At 35.8% G+C, this 27,193-nt stretch overlaps 1 protein-coding gene across 3 annotated transcripts in view; it reads right to left on the bottom strand.

Annotated features, from left to right (window-relative positions):
* Positions 1 to 27,193, bottom strand: part of RUNX1T1 (RUNX1 translocation partner 1) — a 140,293-nt gene that overhangs the window by 88,259 nt on the left and 24,841 nt on the right. Inside the window, exon 2 of one of the 3 annotated variants that reach the window (XM_008068495.2) lies at positions 25,484 to 25,656. The exons of the other annotated variants lie outside the window; for them this stretch is intronic. Within the exon in view, the coding sequence (XP_008066686.1) occupies positions 25,484 to 25,571 (88 nt within the window). The 5' untranslated portion in view covers positions 25,572 to 25,656. The remainder of the gene's footprint in view (positions 1 to 25,483; positions 25,657 to 27,193) is intronic. 3 annotated transcript variants of the gene reach the window in all.

Below are 27,193 nucleotides of genomic sequence, written 5' to 3'. Positions count from 1 at the left end.
CAGGCGGGTTTCGAACCTGTGGGCTCAGGCAATCCACTCACCTCAGCCTCCCAAAGGCGCAGGATTACAGGCTGAGCCACCGAGCCCGGCTAAAATTCTTTATAGTATCTTTCATATAACCTCAATTTCTACTCCAGTTTAATAAGACAGTTTGGTTTCTTCAATGGTAAAAATGTTTTCAGAAAAAAAAGAAATATAAGTACCTATAAAGCAAATGATAGAATATGAACTGTAAAAACATTTCAAATACACTGTGATACATTTTAGGTAAGAAAAATAAATCAGAAGAAAAGTAAACAAATTGTTTCACTGCACATGGATTTTGCCATAGAATTCTTTGAGTTTTCTTGTTTAAAAAATTCTAGAACAAGAGCAACAGGCTGAAGATGCTGAACACTACAATCATGGAAATATTTTAACAGTGTTTTATGAAGAAGATAACTAAGAGTACCAGCAAGGGATTTCCAAGTAGACAATGCCAACTGTTTAAATATTCCTAAAACTATCCCAAAAGCTTTATTTTGATCAGTGTGTCAATAATGGATCAGGTATCTATTAAAAGTTAGGCATTGTGCTGGGTTTTTTAGTAAATTATCCCATTTAATTTTCACAATAGCCCCATGGCTTTAGGTATTAATTTTCCTTTTCAACAGATGAAAAGACATAAGCTAAATAATTAGTTAAATAGATTAAATAACTGCTCAAAATCAGACATCAAGCAAATGGCAAGGCCAGAATCCAAACCACATTTTTCTGACTCTAGAACTCATGCTAATTCCAATTCAACAGGGTGACTCAATGGATTTAAAGGCTCATCTCATTCCTTCTACAGTGTTAGCTAGTGTCGACTAAGTTCAAGACACATAGCAGCTCCAATTATCCTTTTAAAGGGCAATTTAGATCATGTCACTTCCTAGCTTAACCCTCTGATGGTTTCCAGACACACTTGGAATAAATCCTCCCCAATACCCTGCAATGGACTGGGCCCTGAATTTGGCTCAAGCTACTCTGACCTTTGAAAATGTCAATCATGTTCTCATCTCATGGCTTTCATAGTCGCTAGCCCCTTGGCACTAAATCTTCCTATCACCCAGGTCTCAGCAAAAATCTCACCTCCTTAAAGGTGCCTGACTTGACCATCTAATCTAAATGAGTTCCCACCCACCCACCCAGTAAGTCACACTCTAGCCTGTTTTTTTCTTATTGTACTTATCCCTACCTGAAATTATTTTGTTCATTTACGTTTCTTTGTTTATTGTTTGTCTCCTCCCAACTCAAACACAAATGCCGAGAGGAGGGACTCACCAATCCTGCCCACTATTGATTCCGCAGCATCCATAACAGTGTCAGACCCATAGCGTGAGCTCAATAAATAAATATTTGTCAAATGGATGACTGAACTCTAGGTGCCATGGAGACACAAACATAATTAGATACCAGCCTGACCCTCAAAAAGTATTCAATCTATAAAATAACAACTGCACAAATGACTCCACAAGGCAAAATGTTTTAAGTGCCATATGTGAAGTAATAACAACGTCTTACATGGTTTCAAAAGAAGAAAAATTTTAAAAATCATATACCAACATAATACTAACAACTACTTATAATTTTTATCAAGAAAAAAAGGAAAGAGAAAATTAATGGACAGAATAGAGATGCGCGCGCACCCACCTACACACACACACACACACACACACACACACACACACACACACACACACACACTTATGTTATTCCTCAGAGCGGAAATGCTCAGTTCAGACATGGCCAGGAAGATATAAACATCATTGAAATTCAAAAGCAGTTCTGAAAGAGAGGATGCCTCAATTGGTATGCAAGGGATGTTTCCTTCCCCTGAATACATTATGAACTTGCAGCATGCTAATATGCCATGCTATCATAAGCACCAGATGGGGCAGTAGGCAGTACATGTCCCATCAAACCTCAAGAAGATGTATTAATGTTCATGCTCTTTAAAAAAAACATCCTTTGCCTGTGTCCCTAGACTTCCACATTTCTTAGCATTCAGTCACTTTCTCTCAAAGCACAGTCCTCCAGGGCTGCTCCTCTTCACCAGATGGTGCCAGGAATCATTTCAATCTATTTTATCACAGGAGGCAAAGGCCACAAAGCGTGTCAGACTATGCTTACTGAAGACCTACCAAGCACAAAAGAGAACAACAGAAGATACAGGAGACGTAAGAAATAAATCTTCTTGAGACACTACCAATGAAACATTTTTTTAACTATGCTGGAGGCTTATTTATATTGAACAGAGAACATAAAAGGAAATCAGTGTATGTATAAACTTTCAAGACTATCTAATATTATTGTGAAACTGAAGTGGACCTAAATATTCTCTAAAGAGGATTGGCTAAACTAAAAAAAATTATTAATAATCAGAAGGTGGCTTCAATAGGAGGGAGGCAGGAACATAACAGATGGTACCTAAAGGCACTGAAATAGCCTCACTTGTTTAAAGACAACTATCAGAACAATCTAACATCCCAGAATTCAGGTTGAAATGTACCCTCTCTTGACTATCCCAGTCAATTTAGCTGTGTGGGTATCTGAATATGCCATCAAAAACCAGGGTTCCAAACATTATTTGTAATTTCTCAAGTATTTTTAAATACATCATCTAAGATAAATAAATCATACATTTCTATACAAGATCAAAGAGAGAAAAAAGAAAAAAAAAAAGAATGAATAAATAAGTTACATTGGTTTTCATTCATTTAGGACCTAAACAGGCTTATTTATGACCAAAGGGGGGCGTTCTCTCTAGAATATACAAGGACACAAAAACTGTAATTTACAAAAGTGGTTCTCCAACTTGAAAATGCTTGAGAATCCCAAGACCTCCTTCAAACACAGATTGCTGGGCCTACCCCCAGAGTTTCTGACTCAGTAGGTTTGAGGTGGAGCAGAGAATTTGTATTTCTAACTGACTCCCAAGTGAGATAGATATTGTCGGTCGACTGACCCTGTGAGTCTTTAGTCTGTTGCAGAAAATCAGCAACATTCTTGTGTTAGGATGCCCAAGTAGATAAGCTACACTGACCTTTATGCATTTTTAAAATGCATAAATTAAGAGACGTACTTGAAAAATATCTGTCAAATTAGCTAGATTATTATTTCAAGGTATACTATGCAATGATATTCTCTGAAACTCAAATGCCTTACCCTATTCCTGTTAAAAGATCCAATGTAAATGTTGAAACAAACCTAAGAGGACAGAAAAATTTAAAGAAAGCAGCATTAAACTAAGAAGTCATGTTTTTCAAGAAAATGTATATATTTATACACTGAATATATTATTCTAACAATCTCTCCAGAGTCTTTAAAATAAATCTTACCAGCCTATCAAATTGCTACTCATCTAGGATTATTGATATAAGAAACTCTTGGGTGAATTTACTATGTAAATGAAAAGGTGAAAATATTTCATTAATACTTGTCTTTTGCTAAAATCTTACTCAATGTCTGGTGGAAGACTGAAACACTATACCCACCCTCCACTGGGAGGCAAGGATGAAAAATGGCTAAACTACATCAAAGTGCTCAGGTGGAGGGAGAGCTCATTTCCCAAAATATCACACACAGCTGTCAAAAGCCCTTTACTATGTTTCTAATTTCAGTAATTATGCCAGAAAGTTGTAAGAGTTGTAAGTTGCATTATACTTTTAGTAAATATAATCAGGATAAATTACATGCAATTTTAACTAACATGGAGCTAGCCAGCAATAAAGCTGCATGCCCCCAAAATAAATATGTTCTTTTTAAGTTTGAATGAAAATGCTTGATTTGTAAATATCAGTCACCAAAAAATTTTTTAAGATTCACTTCTTAATTTTCCCCTTGATAATTAACATGCTTTGTGTATTATTTCTTTCCTTTGAAATCTCTGTGAATCCCATTCTACCTCTCATCCATTCCCTTATTCATTAAGCAAACATTTGCTGATTACCTACTACATGCCAGGCTCACAGGTAGCCAGGAATGGAATTCTTAAAACTAGGAAATCAAGATCTTAATGTAAATGGCAGCTTTATCAAGAAGGGTTAAAGATGTTTAAAATGTCTATTTTAAACAGTGAGGAAAAGAGGCTGTATCTTGAGATAACACAGAACCAAACTAAAAGGTTACACAGAGTTCCACTCTCTGGCAACACCACTCACTGAGAGACACAAAAATCGCTAAGGCAGGGGGTGGGGATGGGGACCTCTGAGTGACTTATATTGATACCACAAATTAAAACTGCCATTTATTTATTTTATTTTAGAATCAGAGGGTACAGTTGCATGTTTGTTACAGAAACATATTGTGTAGTGGTGAGGATTGGGTCTCATGGCCCATTCCCCAGATAGTGAACATTGCATCCAATAGGTAATTTCTGAACCCTAACTCCTCCTTCCACCTCCACCCCCCCCTTCTTTGTGTCCCCAAGGTCTATTATTTCCATCTTTGTGAGAACTGCCATTTATTAATAACTGGGGGGGGGGGGAGCAAGACAAGCTTTTCAGGCTATCACATAAGCATGTGCTTTATTATTTAACTCACCAGTCCAAGTTTGGTTATTTGGCTACTACATTAGCAAATTACTGGATGGGTAAAAGGATGCTACAGATAGAGAAGAGGTAGGTGGCTGATACAAAGAGAAGAGACAGAAAATCCTATCAAGCATAGGAAAAACTCAGAAAATCCCATCTAGCTTAGACAAAACTACCAAGCACAAATCTTCTATGTGAGGTCAACACTGTTTCCTGTTTTTTAAGTCCAGAGAGCATTGCTGTCAACCTTTAATAATTACTTTATAGAGGCACACAGCACTTACAATCATTAATACAACTGAATTGTGAAGTAAGCAAGGCAGAATGATTGTTTCTACTTCTAAGACAGTAAAGATGAGGCTGAAAGTAAAATGACTTGTTCATGATCACACCACTCAGTGGAAGAATGTTGATTCACACTCAAGAATTGACATTCTCAATGATCTGTGTTTTTAATAGGTGGCCTCATAAAACATATTAATTGCCCATAATATAAACCTATGTCACAAAGCTAAAAATAAAATATGTTCAGAACAAACCAATCAAGAATATAGTCATGTACAAAAATCACATTCATTCAAAATAACTGATTACTAATTACAAAAATGTTAAACAAGTAAATAACAGTAGCTCTATGGCTTAAAACAGATCATCTTCTCTCTGGAAAACACTACAAAATGATTTAATTTTCCAAGAAGTTTTGGTAGATGGTTTATTAACTTCACACTGTCATGGTGCCAAATGTTTTACACTCAAAACATATGATCAAAATATAGATAAAGATAAAAAACAAATAAAAAGACATTCCTCTACATAGCAAATAGTTCAGAAATACCAATAACAGGCTACACTTCTATTCAAAGACATTCTTTAGAAAGATTCCTAAATTGTACACAATAGAAAAGGTTTTGAAAGCCTGACCACACAAACATGTACCAATTTAGCTGGCTTTTTCCTCTATTTCCATCACTCTTGATATTTTATAAACCAATTATGTACTGGGAATATTCAGGGAAGTTTAGAAGAAAATAAACATTAAATATAAAAGTTTAGTGTTTTCTAAGGACAAAAAAGCTTCATTTTGATTCCTTTTATATATTTTGTCTCTAAGCTATAGAAGTATAATACTAGAGAAAAAAATAAAGAAATAATAAATAAAAGCAGAGAGAAAGGTAAATCTTAACAGAACTTTCAAATGAAGTGTTACTGTAACTGGTAAGTATACAGCCTCAGATACAACTATAATAAATAAGTTAGAAACAACACCCATTTCACACAGAAAATGTCAGAATCAAGGCCTTTCTTCATTCCAGTTTTATCCTTGTCAGGACATATGTTAAACATTTCAAATGTAAGAATATGTAAATTGTTACCTCAGGACCCTTCAAATTTTACTATATATTTTCTTCCCAATAACCAGAGAATTATTAAAGCAACAAGTCCTAAGGAAGGTAGTGAAGTTAAATCAGGCAAAGTTCAAATATAAAATAATGATATGCCCAGAAGAACAGCAATCGTCGCCCTTCTCAAAGTTAGCACAAATAAGTTAGCACCCCCATCAAAATCATCCCAGATTGTTAAGAATGCTCAGGGTTTTTGTCAAACTCTTTAAGACTCTTGTTAAAGTCACACACATGATAAAGACACCCTCTAATCTCTTCTTCCTAAAAAGCATTTCACCTATCTAATTGCATAGTTATTAAAGCAAAACTCTTTATAGTATGATGTTCTCACAGGTACTCTCAATATTTTCTTACATGAGCACCAAAAACCCTTTATAATGTTAGTAAACAACATAGAATTAAAAGAATCCCTCTAATAAAGTGAGTCAGACTATATTTATCACTTAACGTTTAAAAGGAAAATGTGGAAAACAGAGCAAAGTCTTCTAGAGAAAACATCCCACAATTTTTAAAATCAACTGTTTTGGGGGGATGGGGGAGGTGTAGGATGGTAAAAATGATACCGACTTTTCTGGAGTGTACTCATCTTCTGGAAACACTATGCTGCATGCCTCATAGCTTCTATGGCAGAGTCAGGAGTACCCACAGCCATCTCACCACCAAGAGATCTGATTTTTTTTTTAACCTCACAATTTTTAGCATTTTTGTCTGTCAATGTGTTGAATATATTATTTGGCTTTCAACTTTCTACTAATCCAAAATATAGGAAATCATCCATCTGAACCTCTGATCCACAAGAGAGAGCCAGGAATTCCACACTCCAAAAGCAAGAAAGGTGATATTGTAGTTAACCTGTATAGTTTTGTCAGGAAGTAAATTTATGATTTTTTTTTGTATTCTTGCACTCTAATGTGCCATATGATTTCTATTAGGCTTTTCAAAATAATGGCATTAGTCTCCTGATACCTATTGTTCGCACCGTCCTCTTTGAAGAGGACTAGGAATACACAGAAATAACCAACATCCTAACTTGTTTTATCCACAAGATCACTCTTGATGATTCAGGTTAATGCTTTTCCATCTTTATTTTTCAGCAAAAATAACTCTACCTTCTATACTTCAAATTCAAACATTCCCCTTTAAATGTTCCGCATAGCTTCCATTACAAAAGACTTTCTCATAAAGCCATACTGTATCCACCTCCTCTCATAAAGAAAATAAGAAAACAGAAAAGGAATTCATCATCTAGGGCATCCCATCTCTGCCATTTAACTTTATCTATGTGTCCTTAGGCAAACTGCTTAATTTATCTGATCTCCAGGTTTCAAACAAATCACATGGTAACAAAAACAATTTGCAGAGCTTCAGTGAAAATTAGAGAGAAAGTATATACAGCGCCTAGCCCAGGGCCTGGCATATATAGGCTTTCAATAAAAAAAAAGCTCTTAGCATACTATCAGAGATTTATTTTGCTCAGAGAAGGAAGTTATATATTCCCTTTGAGATTAAGAGGACTGCCTGATTCTTTTGATTGGAACTCTATGGGTTGAAAAATATAATTAAGCTAGACATTCTCAGAAAGTACATTTACATTAATATTAATTAATGCAAACAGCTGTTTGAGAAAGCCAGTGTGATAAACCTGCTTCTTGGTCAGGTGTGAAATCCTATTGTTCTCAAGTTATGAGTCATTTAAGCTAATGACTTATTCCACTAGATACGGTTAGCTACCGAAGAACTGCAACTGTACACAAAGAAATTGCTTTCTAGAAATACCATACTCCCGTTACACACATAAAATAAAATTTAATAAAATAAAAATGAATGTCTTGTCCTTAGTATAAGAACAGCAAATGAAAGCAATGTAAAGCTACATTAACAGAAAGCCAATTGGGAGCAAGTAGGAGTAGGCATGCAAAGTCAAGCATTGGTTTGCCCACTGAACACCCCTTCCACTGACCACCATTTCCCTATGTCCTTCAATTCTCATCCAGGTGGGTACCTCACCTCTGGGTTCCTTCATGGTCTCCAACTGTAGCCAGGCACTACTTACTTCTCTGCCTTGGAGACTAAGACTCTAAATTTTTTGAGGGCATGGAGGGACTAAATCACAGTACCTGATGCATTTTAAGCAAACTGCAAATGCCTAATACCCAAATTTCCTTACTACAGTAACTTTTCAGTTGTCATAGCCTTACATCTTTTGTTCTGCTTAATATCACTGGTAATTAGCCACATTTGAGTGCCCTAATTCCCAAACAATTATAAAATAAATTTAATGGTCATAGTTTTGCTACAGGCCAAGTGGTTACTGTTACATAATTTTCTCCCACATAGCTCTGCAATCCTGAAGTAGAAGAGGAGAAAGCATATGATGAGAGCCACCCAGGGTTGAAGATAAAAGACAACAAGGTAAGACTAACATGAAGATGGTAACATGATTTAATGTGTGTTTGAGATTTAGAAGCAGCATAATAAAGAGTGTGGACTGGGAAGATCGTTCTTTAATAAACCACCCGAACAAGTCCCTTAATCTCTATGAGTCTAAGTTTCAACATCTGTAAACTGAAGGTGCTTGTAAGATAAACTTTCCAGTTCTAAAATGTATTTGTTCCTCTGATGGTTCAGAAGGCCATTCATAATATTATAATTACGGCATCTTCTGTGCAAACACCAACTATCAGTGTAGTGATGAGATAGTTAATAAACATTTTGAGGCTACATAATGTCCACTAAGCAAAATGTTCACTCTAAAAAGTAAACAAGTAGTTCGAGTAGTTGTCTAATGAAACCTTCAGAGATCATAACCATCACTCCCGTCAACAAAAAAAATTATACACTTATATTTTTCAATAGACCATTAACTGCACAGAAAAATGCCCTCCAAAAGTTTCCAAGTATCATTTTAAGCACACAGAACTAAAAGGTCAAGTACTCAAAAATACGAACAGGAAAGAATTCAAAGAGAAAAAGGAAGAGAGTGCCAGAGTTTGAAAGGAAGTTGGAACTTCTAAATTTCTGCTACAAAGAAGTAATGCCTGCACAATCTACATTTATAATTGGATATTTACAGTTCATTTATTTAGAGCTTCTTCTAATAGCATACAAGGTTTGTTGGATACAGCAAAAAGGTACCCTAACACAATGGCAAAACAACTTGCAAGGTAAAATAGAGTGTCAGTGAATGGACTGCTGTGTGTTTTTATTCTTGCATAATAGCATTTAGACGCATCTATTTAAAAAAATAACCAGGTGCATTATCCAAATGTTCAGTTACTAGGGATACTAACAGTTGTCTGTCTATGGCAATTTCATTTCTGTTTTTTTACACAAATCATCGCTTGCAAGCATTGATGTTAAAAACAGAAAAATAGTCTAGTACACAGTGGCTATAAATGCCAAATCAATTTTCAGCAGATAATAAAGTCCATGTTTTACAATCAGCAATGCACTGTTTTACTACCCAAAAATGTAAGCTAATAATATATAGCTCTACTAAATGGAAAATGCAGATATGCTGTTAAAAAATGGGCCGGCTGTGAGAGGATGGATCATTTCTGCAGGGACCTTCTTAAAGCTATGTGTAAGTGTTTTGAAAATATCACATGATGTGGCCATGTGTTAAAAATTACAGCCAGTTAAGTTCTCTGCTAAGAAAAATATGTGGGCAATTTATGAAATGCACTCCAGGATGGAGATGTCTTAAGTAAAACCAGATTTTGAAAACAAACCTTTTTTTTTCCCCTCTCTCTCTTTTGGAAACTTGAACTTTAAAAAAAGTTCCAGGCACATCTGGAGAGCAGGACCATTGAGAAAGGGTGGTCTGACCTAATACTAGCCATCTTCTAAAAGAACAGCACTATTTCTGGGCTACAGGGACTGTGCTCACTTATTGTCCTTTTAAGGAAACAGTTCTGAAAGCATTTTGTAGGTCAACATATGTTCTTTGATAATATTATACAAAGATTGATAAAAATACAAATGTTTCAGAAAGCTAGGAGTCACCTTCTCCTCAAGCAATATGACATCCAAGGTCTCCCAGCCTTCTCATTAGAAAGTATCTCCTTTTCTTAAACACAAAGATCTAGTTGTCACAAAAGTGACAGTGAAATGATACTTCCTTATCGTGAGTTAAATAATTTTAAAATGGTTAATCTATTTCTTTAAAGCACACATGGCCTCTTTTGACTTTTCATAGTTCAACTTGTAACAGAATGCTATCAACAGCTTAAAAATCATGTTTTCTTTCACCAAGATAGTTCTAGAAACCCCTAAAATAAGACATCTTTTTTTACCTACCCACCAGCAAACATTGGTGTGTTTAAATAAATTTGGTTTGTGCACATCTGTTTCCAGGAATCCCCAATCTTATGCAAAAAGCCCTAGATCTGAGAATTGTTACATCAAGTCTGAGACAATCAGGAACCAACTCTGACACTTGAATTACCAAATATACACATATATAAAGAAAAACAGTGATGATATCAGATTACATAGAACACAGTCTTTTAATCTTCTTGACAGAATGACTTATTTAAAAACCTGCCCAAGATGGCTAAATTTGTCCATTAATATAAATATGTACATGTATAGACTAAAAGATGCTAAAAACATATTAAGAGGTAGTCTACTTCATAGAGTTTAAAAAGTGCAGATGGGTGTCAAAAATAGCCAAGTGTCAAATCTGCTCAAGTATCGCCATTCTGGCACATGCTCACAGTCACAGCTGTTAATATATTCTCTGTATCCAAGTACAAGGTTTTCTAACACAGTTGATGAGAGAGAGAGTGAAGCAGTGCCCACACTTCAGGCTACTGCTATAGAACCAGTCAGATATATTAACAACTTAACACTAAAACAAACTTATCCATGACTCTAAAGCCCTAAGTATAGTTTGATGCTTTTTGAAAAGAAGGATGCTTCGAAGCTTACTTTAAAATCATTTAATCAATTTGAAGTAGCAAGAATCCTAATATCTTTCACCTATTATAATTCACAAATGTCTTTGGTTTATTGTGGGATTTTGTTTTACAAAATAACATATAGAAAAATATTATCAAGATGCTGATAAATCAGATCACTTAGCACATATTTATGGAAAGCATAAAAACAAAGAAGACCCAAATGATGGCATAAAAATCAGATGAAACCGTGCTACAATATTCTGGTGCATAAGAGACACAAGCACTTTCACACTGATTCTGTATTATGTACCAGGGCACATTACCTCTTTAGTTGCATAGTGCATATAAATCAAGATGAAAGCTTAAAGAGTTAAAATGACCTTTCAAAGACCTCAGTCATTGTCTTTTTGTAAATTGATTTTCCCCATATTGCAGCTACATACCTTCCTACTCTACTAATGAAAAAGTACAATTCTGCCACAAATGCATCCCTTCTGCAAATATATCAATAATGATGAAGATGGACTACAAGACATATCCTAAAGGGAAAAACATTCTTCAAACAACTGGCAATACCTACACACAACTGTGGTAGCAGAAAACTGGCAGATAATGTTTCAAAACACCATCTGTGAGGTGTACAAACTCTGTGACCAAGCTCAGCCTCTTCTGCCTGTCCTACCCAAATAATCCACACAAATCAGCCAGCTGGAGGATCTCTATCTGCCCTGTCTTTTTATCTGAAGATAGGCAGCTCCAAATTAGGCACAGGGCAATTTAAATAGGTCTTGAGAACAGCAGGAACAACCCTTTCCCCAGTCAGCCTTCTCCATAAGCAGAGCCTTCACTGGCAACGATCACAGAAACACTCTAGGCTCCAAAGACAATATTTTTCAGAGGAAATTGACATACATTAAATTTCCAGGACCACAACAGCTTCACTAATTCAGCAGGCTTTTTATTTTAATTAACTGATTTCAATTATTTGCCTGATGACATGTAAGATCTATGATTTAGGGCAGGACTGAAATTCCTTGTAGTTCCAAAGCTTCACTTTCTCTGACACAAACAGCTTTTTAAAGCGATCTTATCCCAAGATTCCGCCATAATCTGAAAACTCTCTCCACAGATGAAATTTTCAGGATACAAAATACAGATGACAGTCACAAAATCCAGAACAGAAACAATAATACATCTTTCTTGAGCTAAAACCCCTCAAGTAAACTGCTCTGAGAAACATCCATGGTTGTACCTACATCCCCTCCCAGCCTTTAAAAGACATCTCCCAAATTTTAAAAGCGAGGGCTCCACACCCTGTACCCCTGTATCCAAGTCTTGATAACTCTCTTTATGCCACCTTCCAATCACACCTCTGTCACCCCCATCCTCTTCCTGTCCACATCAAATACAGCTCGCTGTGGGGCAGAAAGTATTTTCTGTGCATAACAGAAAGTGAGCTTTCTTCATTGCAAAAGCAGAGAATGCAAAACAGGGCTAACTCACCAGGCATCCTTGAATCCAGCGTACCACACGGAAAGTGGCTGTCTCTAAAAGCAAGCGCATTCCGGGCTCATGCCTCCTGTTCTGGAATGAGTGGCAGCAGAGAGGAGGGCCATCAGAGGGGCTGGGGCGGCATCGCCGGAGGCAGGGTGCTGGGCGCGTGCGCCTGCCAGGCAGAGACAGATGGAGAGCTGACACTCCGGATTGCACTTGGAGCAGAAATGTGGAGGATGACAGGAGCACATGTGGCCTTGAACCCAGCCCTGTCTCTTCAGGCAGAACAATGACAGGGATGTGTGTGCAAAGTATCACAACCCCTACCTCCCCTTCCCCAATTCACCACTCTCTCTCTGCAAGTTCCAGAGCACCAAAAAGCAGAAAGTGAAATGCAAAATGATAAGCTAAATGCGGGTTAATTCTTTCACCACAACCTCCATCCAGTTAAAAGTTAACCCTTCTTTTGCCAAAAAATGGAAACGTAAATCTGGCCCCCTACCACTGCTCACAATGAAAGGCTTTCCTTCATCTCATTTTAACAGCCATAACTGGGAACTTAAAAATAATAAATAAGCACAAACCTCAAAGCTTGTTTATTCAACTGGAAATTCCAAACAGTCTAAAAACATTTTTATAAGACTTTGTATATTGTGCCAGTTCATCATTCTGAACAAAGTATCAGAATCATTCCTTTTGTCAGCTTCTCAGTGGTATGTGTAAAATAGAACACTTTTTAGAAGCAGAAGCCGGCCACTTTTATTTTACTAGAGTGCTTTTAACCCCCTGGGATCCCTGCCTTGATATGGTCCAAACATTTTCAGCTTACTTTCCTCTGTCTTGCATAGAGATCCATGGGAGATAAAAACAAAATCTTCATTGTAAAGCCTTTTCAAAAGCTGAACAATCATGTCCTCCTGATTTCTGATTTTTTGCACACCCTTAAATGTTTATCCTTCCCATGAATAACACATACCCAGCCAGGTTCAATGGACTCGTCCCTATTAAGCTTTAATGGACACCATGATATATAAAACTAGGAGTCTTTGTTATAGTGCTTTATCTAAAGCTGGCTATTTTCTTCTCAGCAGTCCCTCTTTAGTCCTTTGTAAAACATCCTTGCCTCATAGGAGAAACATGCCTGCCTGCCTTGCACGCCTTTTCTAAATACACAACAATGCCAGGCAGAGAGAAAACACTGTTCTCTTCTAAAACTCTTCCTCAGTTTTACACTTGCAAATCTTTCCTAGGTCTGTGTGAGTTTGTTTTAACAACAGGGCGTTTGATGAGATAGATCCCTCAGGCTTTACCTTTCCAATGTATGCGCAATCCACTATAAACAGAAACAATTCTGCTCAGGATCCTCTGACTAGCCTGCAAGCTCAATGAACATGACGGGAGCATTCCTGTTAACTCTTGCTATTCCTTTACAGCCATCAACATGTCTTGTGCTTATTCAACAATTTCCACACACTTTCAGTCATGGTCAGATGAATCCCGCACCCCCGCCCCTTGAAATTCTAAATTCTAAAAACCCATCTGAAAACATAGGCAATGACTCTGACTTCTACCTACACACTCTTCCTACACCTCTCCCCAAGAGTGCACACAACCTGTTTCAAAGCACATTCACACCCACGCTGCACAAACTAAATATATTTTGTCTTTGATAAACAGTGTCAATCAGTCAGAACTTTACAGTCCCTAAATACAGTACCCAAGAAGTACCGTTTCATCCAGTAAACCACTCAAAAATCTATCACTGTCAGAGACAACTTGTAAAAAGACTACAATTCATAATGATTACTCTATTCTGTCACTAATAGTATACTGCACCCTATTTATGAGGCCAATCTTTTTGTTCATCTTAGTTAGATGTCACTTGTAATGAGGTTCTGTGTAATGGATTTCAGTACAGTTAAGCACCAAGCTCAAACATTCTTATGACAGAAAGCTTTATAGCAGGCATGAGTGTGATAATCAATTACGTTCTGCTATAAGGGCCTTTATGGAATCCAGCATCCTAAATCAGTAGATTTTCATTTTTAAAGAGTATTTTTTAAAAGCCACTTAATGCTACATGCTGATTTTTTTTTAATACTATACTTATGTTAGAAAGAAAACATTTTCACAGTGGGAAACCCAACCTTTCATCAATATGCATGGTGAATCACTTCTAGAATAGAAAATCATATGACAAAAATGCAATACACTTTGAGAAAACTGGATGATACCCGGTTTTAAAACTGGGTCTTAATATCGGTACATTGCAAGTCCCTAAACCACAGCTCAGAAAATTGAACTTCCATATGCTGTGTGATTATGTATCTTTTCTATGTGTAAAAAGGCTTTTTAAGCTGTTATCTGACTACAGTAATTGCCACTTTAAATTGATCCACGTCAACAAAACCCGGATCCCTGGAGAGTCTCACCTAGAAGCCTGATTGCAGAAGGGCCTAACTGAATGTGTGTGCATCTGAGACTAGTTCAGCATTTTCTCAAGGAACCCGTTGCCTCCTCTCATTCTTTAATCCATGGAGGCAAGCAAAGCAACAACCCTATATGGCAGTTCTCCCTGAACAGGGAAACCTGGATACGTAGTTCTACACAGTCACTTAGACAGAAATAACTTTCTTTTAATAAAAAAGAGAAAAAAAAGGGAAAGAGTATAAGGACCCAAGATCTCTAACATCCAAATTGTGTAATAAAAATAGACAATAACATGATGAATGCACTTATGTAGATGGATAAGAAAGAGCATGTATTGCAAAAGTTTTCTCTAGTACAAAACACTGTCCTGCATCACCATTAGAAAACATATTTCATAAAATTAAAATGTACCCAAAACAATAACAAGGAATACAATATCGACCAATTAAGTACTTTCTCAGGAGAACTATGTGAGTTAATGCATGTCATTTAATTAAGAACACAGACCATTTTTAAGGCAATTTTTTAAAAAAGAGAGTCCTCTAAATCATCACTTTCCAAATCGATACATTTAATCAACATCAAAATATACAAACTGGTTTTAGACAATAACTTTGGATCATTCATTAGAAAGGCATTATGTATTGCATTCCTCCAAGGTATTTTTCACTTATTTCCAAACAAAGCAGCCCTAAAGTACAAATTTTTCCTTTGTTCAAACCTGACTTACCAACAGGGACTAGCAGTCTACTGACATGGTCTGCAGTTAATGAAGGCTCTCTACACCGGTGAAGCGAGAATTTGAGTAAAAGCTTTTCCACAGGTCTTCTCAACTTTCCTCTCTGCATCTAGCAATCTGTTGTGATACATTGTGACTTCACACAGTGGGTATTAAGTGAGTTAATTCAAAGGAGCTGAAACCTCATTGATCCTAATTGAAAGCAATACACCCAACCAAATACTTTCCTACCCCATCTGCTCTGGCCTGCCACCAGCTATTCAATACAAGAGAATTAATAGTTTCAGATATTCTAACCGACCCAATAAAGGCACTCATTTAAGCAGGGCTGCATTAACAAAGTGAAAAAACAAGGGCAAAATGGGTTCAAATGGAGCATTTTACTCCTAGTTGGCTTTAACAAAGCTGAATAAGGCTTATTCTGACTTTTTATGTGCAAGACTTGATAAACTGAATGAGAAGGCACTCAATGATCAACCAACGAGCATTGATGAATGGTCATTAAGACCCCCCTGCTCTTAGGGGAGACCCTTCCACAAAGTGGCACACCAGCTTGAAAGGGCGGACTCACTAATGTCCAGATTTCTCCGCTTGCTTGTTCCACTTTCAATTTCAGACCACTGGCCACCAAATGAGGCTGACATATTGGAAAATAATGTTTTATGGGCGAGTGGTAAAAAATAAAATGGAGGCATTAGCTCTGCTTTCAAATTCAAATCTGCTAGTTTTGTCAGACCCCAAAGGTTTTGATTTTCCACCCAGCTGGAAGCTATTAGTGTTTTCTAAAGGCATCCCACTGACAGGGCAAACCTACCTAATGTGTGAGCTGTTGGGCTAAGGGAGATGGACCTCTCTTTTGGATGATTTCCTAACTTCTCATCACTTTGACAGTCAATTAAATAGATACAACACCTAATAAAAATGTACATTAATTTGTTTCTGCCACTGAAAGACATCTGAAACTGTATTAAATAAAGGCTGTAATAGATTGTCTCCTGACAAAGATAAATCCAATTATACTTTGCAAGAAAAACAAATGGTTTATGTTTTAGTTAAGCTACAGCCAGCCACAAAGAAATGAGTCGGATGGGGAGAGAAAAAAAAAGTTTAAAAAGTTCATTGAAGAATTCTATCAAAGTTAAGAGGTTAACTGTGATTTTAACTCCTTTATATAAATGTGTGTTGTAAACAACTAGACACATTCACACTAGTCCCTCAAATATTTCCTTTGAGGGAAGTGACTGGCAAGTATTTGCACCTTCAACTTTCAGCTGGCCCACAGAAAAGCACTCTACTTAGATGACAAAAGAACAGGAGACATGATTGCCATCTTAAGAAACTGAAGGGTGTATAAACATCACGGGGTCAAGGGGTTATTTAGGGTTGTCCAAAAGGTCCTAAGTGTTAGCAATAAGATGGAATCAAGTAAAAGAAAACATGTTGGATAGAGGAAGCTTGTCTTAATAGGTGATTATACAGACATTACAGAGGCAGAAAAGCTTCACTGCTTGGATCACTTGCAACTAGGTGGACAAAGCACTATACAACACAGTGGTCCATGAAGAATACGCCGCAGGGTCTGTTGAGAAATCCTCATCTTACCAGGGCAAGAGACAGGCTGAGAGCTACAAGTCACAACCCCTAGCTTTCACCTATGACTTATGTCAAACTCCAGGACTCAGGTCCCTTTGATTTTTGCATCGCCATCAGTTAAAATGAGTTAATAATGGGCTTTATAACTATAATTTAAAGATTCCAATGTTAAAATATTTTAAATAATGACTGCTAAACTGATAAGCCAACCAGTCTCTGATATTCTTTTTTCCATCTTTAATGGCCACAGAATAAAATGTTAGTTATATCATTCTGACCATTTTTCAAGCAATACATTTGATTTTCAACTCTGGTTAAAGTATAATATTCTGTACATATGAATAAAAATATGCATATTAGTATATTTAAAGTATGTAGGGTGCATGTGTGTATACAAAATGAAATATGTTTAAAATAAAATATAATTTGCTGAAAAATAAACAAAATCTACATTTGCAATTATTATGAATCGTTTCTGACAATGCCAATGCCTTTAAAAATCACAAGATATTATAATTCTTTTCCACCATCATCTTCTGATTTTCAATGCCTAATATTTTTTTTAATTTTTGAAATGTAAGTTTTAACACTTGCATTGTTTGAATGTTATGTTATTTAAACACAAACTTTACACCCAATAATAGAGTTAAATAAAGATTTCCCTCATAGACACTAACAAGGGGTTAAATTATTTTTAAAATTTTTAAGTAAAACACTTCCTTATTAATCCACAAAACTGAACACTAGCTACGTTAAACATTGCCTTTTCAAATAAAAGCATTTTCCTACAAAATAATCTTAAAAACTATATACTTGCAATATAAATCTGCAAATAAGTTACAATTTATTGTTTCCTCATATTTTGTATAGCTACAAAAATCATTTAGATAATATAGAAGACACCCTAACTACCCATCTCTTATCCGTTTGACAAGGACTGTAACACTATATGGAAAACCTTTGTTTCAATGTCACCACCTCCCCATCTTGACTAATGGCGAGTTAGTTTTGTTAAAACGCAAGGGTGATGGCGTATGCTCCAGTGAACTTTCCCTCCTCTCAGCACCAGAGACAAAAACCTGCAGCTCTGCTCTGTGCAGGCAGCCATCTGGACAGCCTTCCCTCAAAGCCCAGCCCACACCACACTGCAGGCAAAATCAGAGGGCTCCAGAGCTCTGTGGGGCTATTCATGACATACCAATTTCACATTTTCTGCTTGTACGCTTGCAACAATAAATGCTAATGAGGACTATGAATGACAATTTTAAAGACAATAAAAAGGTCTCCAAATCCCTTGCATATGGAGACACTGTTTTCAAAACTTCACCTTCTGTTACAGGGCTGTTAGAGACTACAGGAGAAAAAAAGAATAACCTAAGGAAAACAATAAGATGATCAAAGCACAACTGAATCTTTAAGATTTCCAGAGAAAGCAATCTGTGTAAGCCCGTTAAACAACAGACCGTACCACCCCTATGAACAGCCCTATGAATGCATGAGGTACCTTTAATTTCTACTACCTTTGCCTTCTGTAGACATGCAGCTTAATAAAGCAAGTCTTGCTAAACATTAATATATTATATTAATATGTGTTATATTAATATATTATATATTTTTTATATGTAGGTGCCTGGGAATTCTAAGGACAGAGTTGTACAAAAACAATTATAATCATCATCATCACTTTCACATAATATTTGACATTCCACATATCTTAAAAAATTCAAATGCAAACTGGTTCTCTTCTGAAAACATCTATTCTTAAAAATAAAGCAATGATTCTGAGTGGTGACATTACACAAGATGTTTATTTTCCTTTTGAAAATTTTTCTGTATTTTTCAAATCTTTTAAAATGAGCATGTATTACATTTTGTAAAGTAAATAAATATTTATTTATTATTTACAAAAATATGCAAATATTACCTTAAATGCAATGAAAGAACTAATAAAAGGACACAAATGTTTTGATCTAGATAGAAACTATTTTACACAGCAACAAAAATAAGACAAATGGTTCATCTTCCTACAGCTTAGAGAAACTGTCTAAAGGGTATTCTTTTCATTAACAAGGATTAAAACACTTTCAACAAAATCCACCAGGTGGAGCAAATACACAGCAATAAAAAAAAAAAAAAAAAAATCCCAGGATTTTTTTTTCATATTTTTCTTTCACAGGACTTTTATCTCTAACAAACTCCTCTTCCTCTTTCCACATTGCAAATTATCAAAATCTATGCACACATACTAATTTGCCACGTTTATAAACAATTCAAAGTTACTCAAAATGACTTTTAACTACAATAAATTATATTGCAAATTTTCATTAAAAAGACTGCTTTATTTGTAAGTAATACCCGGCATTGGATATTTGCTTTTATACTAGTGTAAATTTTTAAATTAATGCTTTCTAAAGACCCTACCGGGTTTCTCTAGGCAGAATAGAATTTAATGCAGTATATTCTGAAACACACTGAAGAGCAGCTAAAGCCTACAAGCTTCAGCTCAATTCCCTTATTCTGTATGGAAATTTCAACTCTTTTTATTAACATTATTTTAATTGTCTATATAAAAATCTTACTAAAATGATAAAATATTGTGTTTGGGGTTTTTTTTAACCTGTTATACCACAATATCTTTTTCATTCCTGTTGGCAAACTGATACAAGTCTACATTTACTAATAGGATGTTTTCTCTTCTCTTTGCTAGAGTAATTCACTCCTTCCCATTCTCTTCCATAGAGTCTTCTTGTATTTCAGTCCACACTTACTTAGTACACTCAGCTTAAGGTGCTAAACCAGTTTTCTTACATTTTGTTCTTTAATTTGCAAGCCACAACTCTCCCCATTCATTTTTCAAAGTCTTCCTCACGTTATACACTCTCTGCTGCCAAAGCTTAATACTACAAATGGCACCAATATTACCTGCATTTAAGAAAACCAACTGGGTGTATCTACCAAGAAGTTGGAGCCTAAAAGAAGAGTGCCGAGAGTCTGTCAATGGAGGAGACGGCAAGTTAGGAATGTTGACTGTGGCTTAAAATATATTTATATGTTTTCTTTCTTCATATTCACATTGATGTTGAAAAAAGAAATACTCTGAAAGAAATGCAGCAGGCTGATATATAAATAATCATGCACATGCCTGAGGATACACATACACATAACTTAGGACACAGCTACTTATGTTTGTGCCTAATAGATCACAATGATGCCAGCTCCACCACAAGGTGCACTAGGCTAATGCAATTATTTTAATGACTCTACACTTTTCACTAGTGTGGTGTAGAGATACATAAAATTTGGACATTACTTCCATAAATGTAACATGAAAAAAGGAAGTTTTTAGAATAATCCCTACCAAACTCTTCCCTGCAAAGCCCAATCCCTTTATTCTTTGCAAAGGATGAGATCAAACCCCTGGAGCTGGGCTTGTGCACTAGGCAAAGGTACACAGTGCTCTCTTTACATACTCATAATTCCTATTAGCATTCATGGGAGGCACAAATGTGCATCTAAAGGGTAAATGTCCTTCAGTCTGCATGACAGAATCCTAATGAAGTAGTTGGAAAAACCAAATCACAGCACATGTAGTCACACTTTTCCCTCCCTTTGCAGGAAACACCACCACCAACAACCTTTGCTCCCCCACCCACAGCAAAGACATTTCATCAGTCCACAGTGGATAAAGAGCCTGCTGGATTTCCTCTTGGAAAGATAACATCTTGTTATATTCAGGGGATGTCCCAAATGGCTCTAGCTCCAAGCATTTCTCAGAATATTTATCCCATGTTACCCTAAAATTGGCCACACATTGCTGTCCATATGTTATTTCTCACCAACCCCAGCTTCATCAAAGGGTGTGGCCCTTCCCACAGTAAATGTCAAAGACCATATTCAAATTTCAAGGAAGAAAAAAAATTCAACCTTAAAAGTAATATCACCTTTCTTTAAAAATTGACTATTCTGTTTTCATGGGAAGATTAATATTCTAAAACTGTCTCATAAAAACAATCTCTGAATTACTAGTTCCATACTGGACTACTAGTGAGTCTAACCCCAAAAGAGCAACACACACAGGACACTATAGAACAGGAACTAAGAAAATAAGAACCCAATGAACTAAGGTCAGTCTTTCACTGGTTAATGTCTGTTGCCATTGAAAGAGGTTGTTTCATAGCAAGGCCAGAAATGTAAAATGACAGAGCCAAATTTTTTAATCAATTAAAAAAAAAATCAAGCATATCTGTCAGTGTAGTCCAGGAGAGAGCAGGGGACACAGCATTGGCAGGAACCTCGAATTCCTGACCAAGCCCTCTTCCACACAATGCCTCCTGAAAGAAAGGAACCCAGAGCTTGAGCCAGCCTGACGCTGGCGGACAGACAGGGCTGGCCTTGCAGGATGTCAGAGCGCCAGGCGGCTGCGAGAGATACTGGGTTTTCACACACTCCCAGCCTGACTGTTTTGCTCTTCAGGTAATTAAACAAGGAAGCAGGGCTGCTGGGTATGAGCCTGACCCTGAAGCTGTGGCTCCATGGCTCTGCATATCAACTTCCGCAAGAACTGCCCGGAGCATCAACAGAACATTCTCCTCTCACTCTCTCTCATTTCCTTCTCCACCTCTTCCTAAAGCTGACCCAGAAACAAATCCTGCCTACAAAAACATCCAAAGAAAGACCTGAATTTATTTGTGATTAAAAAAAAAAAAATTTCCGTGCTATTCCCAGTCATTACCCTACAAATCTTAAAAAGCAAAAAACTACCTTAGTGGTAGAAACTTCATGAAAATTCATATATAACAAATCCATGTAAAAAACTATTGTCTTAGTCAAGATGGATTAGTCAAAAAAATCCAAATAATTATAATTTTTAAATGTGTGCTTGAGTAAAATAAGGATCTCCAAATTCATAAAAGCTCCCTAAGAAATAATTTTGATAGTCCAGTTTACAAATTCAACATTTGTTGTGTTGTGTAATTAATGTTGTTATTTTGAATTCTGATAATGGTCATTAATGTTAGCAAATACCACCTATGATCTGGTTTATTATGTTTCATTAAAAATCATATTTAAACAAAACTCTAAAATATGTTTTGTGTTCAAATGAAGTTACCATTAAAACTGAGGAACAGCAAATATATTCTTTAAAAGATAAGAAGGTAGTGGTACCTTTATATATGTATATATATTAAGCAATGATTAGGATCATATAAATAATATATTCTTCCTTTATCTCAAAATCCATAGAATAGAATATTGGCTGAAAGAGACAGAGACCAAAAGAGAGAAGAATACAAAAGCATGCCTGCTTGTCTGTGTTCAACACAAAGAACATTAAATGAAAACAACTGGCATGCTGCCAAATTCCTATAGAGGCAAAGAGATTCAAATAAATTGATTTCACGCATCACACTGACCTGGGATCAGTGTGCAGTGCTACAATAAGCTCAAAGCTCCATGTGGGGTAAAGCCCATTAATGCTATCAGACCCCTCAAACATGACCAGGAAAAACTAAAAATAAAAGCAGATGCTCTCTAAAAACAGCAGTTTTACTTAAGAAAATAACTTTCCTTTTTTCCTAACAAAGATATCAATATGTAAAGGTGCACAGTATCATCTATATTAACATTTTTTAAAATAACCCTTTTCAAAATACAAATGTGGCTTCTGAAACCCATACAATATGTAAAAATTGATATTACTTAAATATCCCATCTCATGATATGCATGAACATAAACACACACCCTCTGCTACAAAAGTTTCTTGTTATTCTTTCTTCCCGTGCTATTTTCTCTTGCATCTTTTAGAAAGCCAATGGAACTTTTTAAATATGCCAAATATTGGACTCTTAGAATTATCCTTAATGGCTTGTCAGAGCAAGTTTCTCAGGCTAGACACCACTCCTAGCTGTCCCAAATCCCACCAGTCCCCACAATGGCACACACTACAGAACAGCTCCAAATGGTATCCTAAAGGACCGAGCACTGAGTGTATTTTGAGTATGCTTTAAAACACCAGGGGGAGAACATACCAGTGTTCTGCTTTTACTAGCTTCCACCCAAACTGGTGGCATGCCCCCTCCATATCATTTCGCCCCCCGGGCCACCGCCCTAACAGAAGCAGGGAGACACGCTTCCCCCGTCCCCGCTCCCAGACTCTCTGGCGCCACCTCAGGCCGTTCTCACTCACAGCGCTGACAGCTCAGCTTCTGAATGTACTGCTTTTTTTTTTTTTTACTTCCAAATTACAACTCCAAAACTCCAGGAACCCAATGGATTCCAGGTGTCTGCAAATGCAAAGTATGTTATTTTTGCTCTTCTCAACTTCTGGGTCAACTTGAATCTCAGCTCCATATTCCTATACACCCATTATCATTACAAAGAGGAAGGAAAAACTAGGTGTAAATTTTTAATGCCACATAGAAAATAAATAAAACTCAACAGTTATAAAATAGGCCAACACTAATGCATGTGTGTTTGTACACGTGATTTTTTGGGCATGTACACACACCACACATATAAGAGAGAGAGGAAAAAAAGAAAAAGTTGAGCATGGTATTACTGATACACAATGCTAGGGATTCCGTATTTGCATATTATAATAAATACACTGAAAGTTATATTAAGATGTATGCCCTTGTTATGCATTTTTGCTTTTAATATGGATAGCCCATGCTGCAATCATTCTCTGCCAGCAAGCTACAAATATATTTCACATGACCAGGAGAGGACAGATTGTAATGGGATGGGGGTGGGTAAAGATAATAACCCTGTGTATCTACAATATATGCTCAAGTTTTAAATCCAATATCCCTTTCAATGTTTAATCTTCATCTTAAATAATTTTATTATATTAATATGAACCCCTATGCAGATACATAAGAAAGAAAGCAAAGAGTTACATCCTGTTTTGAAACAGGCCCTTTCTTCTGATGGAAAATGATGAGAAAACAATTCTAAAGCAGAGGTGATTGTTATTATCATTAGTTTCCTTCAAGATGCCATATTGATACATTTTTCTCTATGAAAGACATTAGAAATCCAATCAACCAAAATATAAGTTCTAAAAAAACTATTTTTTAATAACAGTAACACATAAGGTAAGAAGACAGAAGCAGAGAGGGGAGATGTCTCAACTGCTTAATACAATTGAACTCCGTGCCATCTCTTTTGAACTGAAGTCTCTCACTAACTGCAGAAAGAAGAAAAGAGTAACATCAAAAAAAAGGGATAAAAAGAAAGGAAATGCAGACGCCGAAATCAAATCATGTTTAAGGCTTCCCTAAAGGAGCATATCATTCTACAGGGAATTATTTTGTCTTCTCTGAGTTTACAAACAAACAAAACCAAAAAACCTTCATTTGCCAACAATTTTTTGGTAACTTTATGAACATACCAATAAGTACAAGTATCTGTAGGAATGGCAATAGTAGAGACTGTGGAGTGGATACCAGCAGTATACCAACAGTGGTGTTTCCAGAACAACGGTCACAGAAGGTGATATTTTGCTACCCCTCTTTCCCCATAGTCAGGCAATCAGTCACAGAGCTTCCAATTCCTTCCCTATTACTAGAGTGCCAACCAGTATCACACAACATTTGTGTTGACTCTCAACTTTTTCTTAGCAGTTTATCCTTATTCATTATTGCTTTTGCACAAGTCCACTAACTGCTAAACCTGAAACAAAGCTGGCTATAGGAGCCTAACTCTCTGAACCCATAATTCAGAGCTTTCTTGAATTTTCAAATGTAAATTTTAGGAAGTCTCCTGCCAGATTGAAATACACTTAGTTTATGTTTGCTGTTTTCCTAAGGTTAGATATCACTTTTTATAAAGCGTGTCTATGGATATGAATTCTGTTTAGGAAGTGATATCTATCTAAAAATGTTTTTTAGATACAAACCAATCAGAAGAAATAACTGAAAGGCATTTTTATGCATATTTAGTCAACAAACTGTTTCAGAAAACACCATCACTTCATTACAATAAACACAGAAATCATGGCATAGCTTTTACTATTTAACTCCAAGTATTGCTTAGCTTATAACAGATGTATTATGAAACAAGGCAAGAAGAACTGCAACAAGAAGAGGGTGAAAAAATTTGGTACTTGATCATTTGATATCTTCAGACCCAAAGCTATCAAACATAGTTCCCACCACCAGATAATTCCCACCCAATCCACACACCCAAAGATTTCAAAGACAAACGTTTAAAACTTATAATACAAACTCTTTATCAACAGGCACTAGAATAAGAAAGAAAAAAAAGAAAAGTTCTGCAATTATAATTTATTGAAAAAATAACAGATTGATTTTCTGGTATGTAAGTAAATTACAAAATCAAAACATTTGTCTGTTCCTTACCTTGACAATATTCAAAGTTCCCTTTTTTCCGGCAGTCACCTATTACTAAACTCAGTGCTCTCCAAGTGTTTCTTTTGACAGATATCATTCTCCACCAATCGCTCTGCTAATTTCCTCTCTCCTTTTCTGACTGGGACAGAGATTATGTTCACCAGCCCAGAGATCAATCTTTTCTATTGACAACAACAAAGGGAAAAAAAATGCATATATCACAACCAGTCTAAAGTATCATACCCATCTGTTTACACAATAATACTAGGCTAGTTTTGTTTTGTTTTCAAAAACAGATACAAGTTCTTCTAAATCTTAGAAGAATCCAAAACAATCCCCATTGTCTCAGTTCCTATAATGATGTGCTCTAAAGGACTCTTAATTTTCCTTTAGAAAAATTAACTCAAAGCTGGATACCTTCTGAACCTGAAAAGTTTTCTTAAATTAGTTTTAAAATATAGACACACAATACTTTAAGAGAATGTGCTAGATTTTACCAGTTTAAAAAATAATAATAATAATCTGTCAGATACCATGGTTTCTTTAGAAAACAATTTAGACATTATATGTTTTTACTTTATGGAATTTTACATGCTATTCAATTCTGTTTCAGAAACAAAGTGATATCTATATTGTTTCATTGTTCTGAAATTTCGATATTGCCATTAGTAGCTCATATAGTTTAAAACAACTAATAACAATGAAGAATAATCTTTGTGTAACTGGGTTGCTTTAAAATATTAGTAAGTACAATTATTGGTGAATTATGTTACCATATCAACAAACTTCTACTACTTTCTTTTCTTCCTCTAAAACAATCCATACTCTCACTTTTCTTGATAGATGTGACAGGTTTAATATTTGTTCATTAATTCACAAATGTTTATTGAGTGACCATTAGTCACCTAATACTATTAATACTACTCCTACTACCACTACTATGAGGAGAAAAAGTATCACTATTTAATTCTTGCAAACTATGACATACAAGGGTCTAACACATAAGGTAGGAACTCAATAAATGCAAAAGAATAAAGATTTATAAAAGCAGTGTCAAAAGTTATTATTAAGGCTGTTGATATTCTTTTTAGACCAAATTACTTCCTAGAAATTAAGATTTGTGAACATGTGCTAATGTACATTAAAATAAGCAGATTCTATTTTTTTTTTAACCATCCTATACGTGCCACACTACAACTCTGCTTTGGTGCAATCAGTTGTTGCTTGTTTTTTATGGAAAAAAATTTACAGAAATGCTAATGACATAAAATACAATATTAGATATTTCTTAGTTGGGAACTGCCTTGAAGCTCAGCAAAGATCATTAAAGACAATCAGCTGGAACTTGGAAATTTTTAGTTTACTATGAAACCTAATAATTTCATTAACAAATGATAAAGCAAAATATTTCAGTAAGAAAATAATCAAGATACATAAATACATACAAACAGATTATATAAATACGTAAATACTGGAGTGGGGGAGGGGTGCACACAGAAGGGGAGAGTCAAAGTAAATATATTTAGATGTTAAATATAATTATTTCTGTAAAATAGAAATATGGGCAATTTTTCTACACAATTCTGTTCTTTCCAATGTTTCTATACAAAGGTAAAAACATTTTATGAGTAGAGGCTAAACAAGTATTTTGGGAGAAAAAAGAAAATGGATACTTTTCTAAGATTCAATCATGATTTATAATAGTATTTTGTGCTTCAG

The sequence above is a fragment of the Carlito syrichta genome, unplaced genomic scaffold, assembly GCF_000164805.1.
Source record: "Carlito syrichta isolate Samal-C Ts95f unplaced genomic scaffold, Tarsius_syrichta-2.0.1 Scaffold311065, whole genome shotgun sequence".
NCBI classification, from domain to species: domain Eukaryota; kingdom Metazoa; phylum Chordata; class Mammalia; order Primates; family Tarsiidae; genus Carlito; species Carlito syrichta.
Note: the sequence above shows the minus strand (reverse complement) of the source record. Positions and strands in the feature narration are given on the sequence as shown.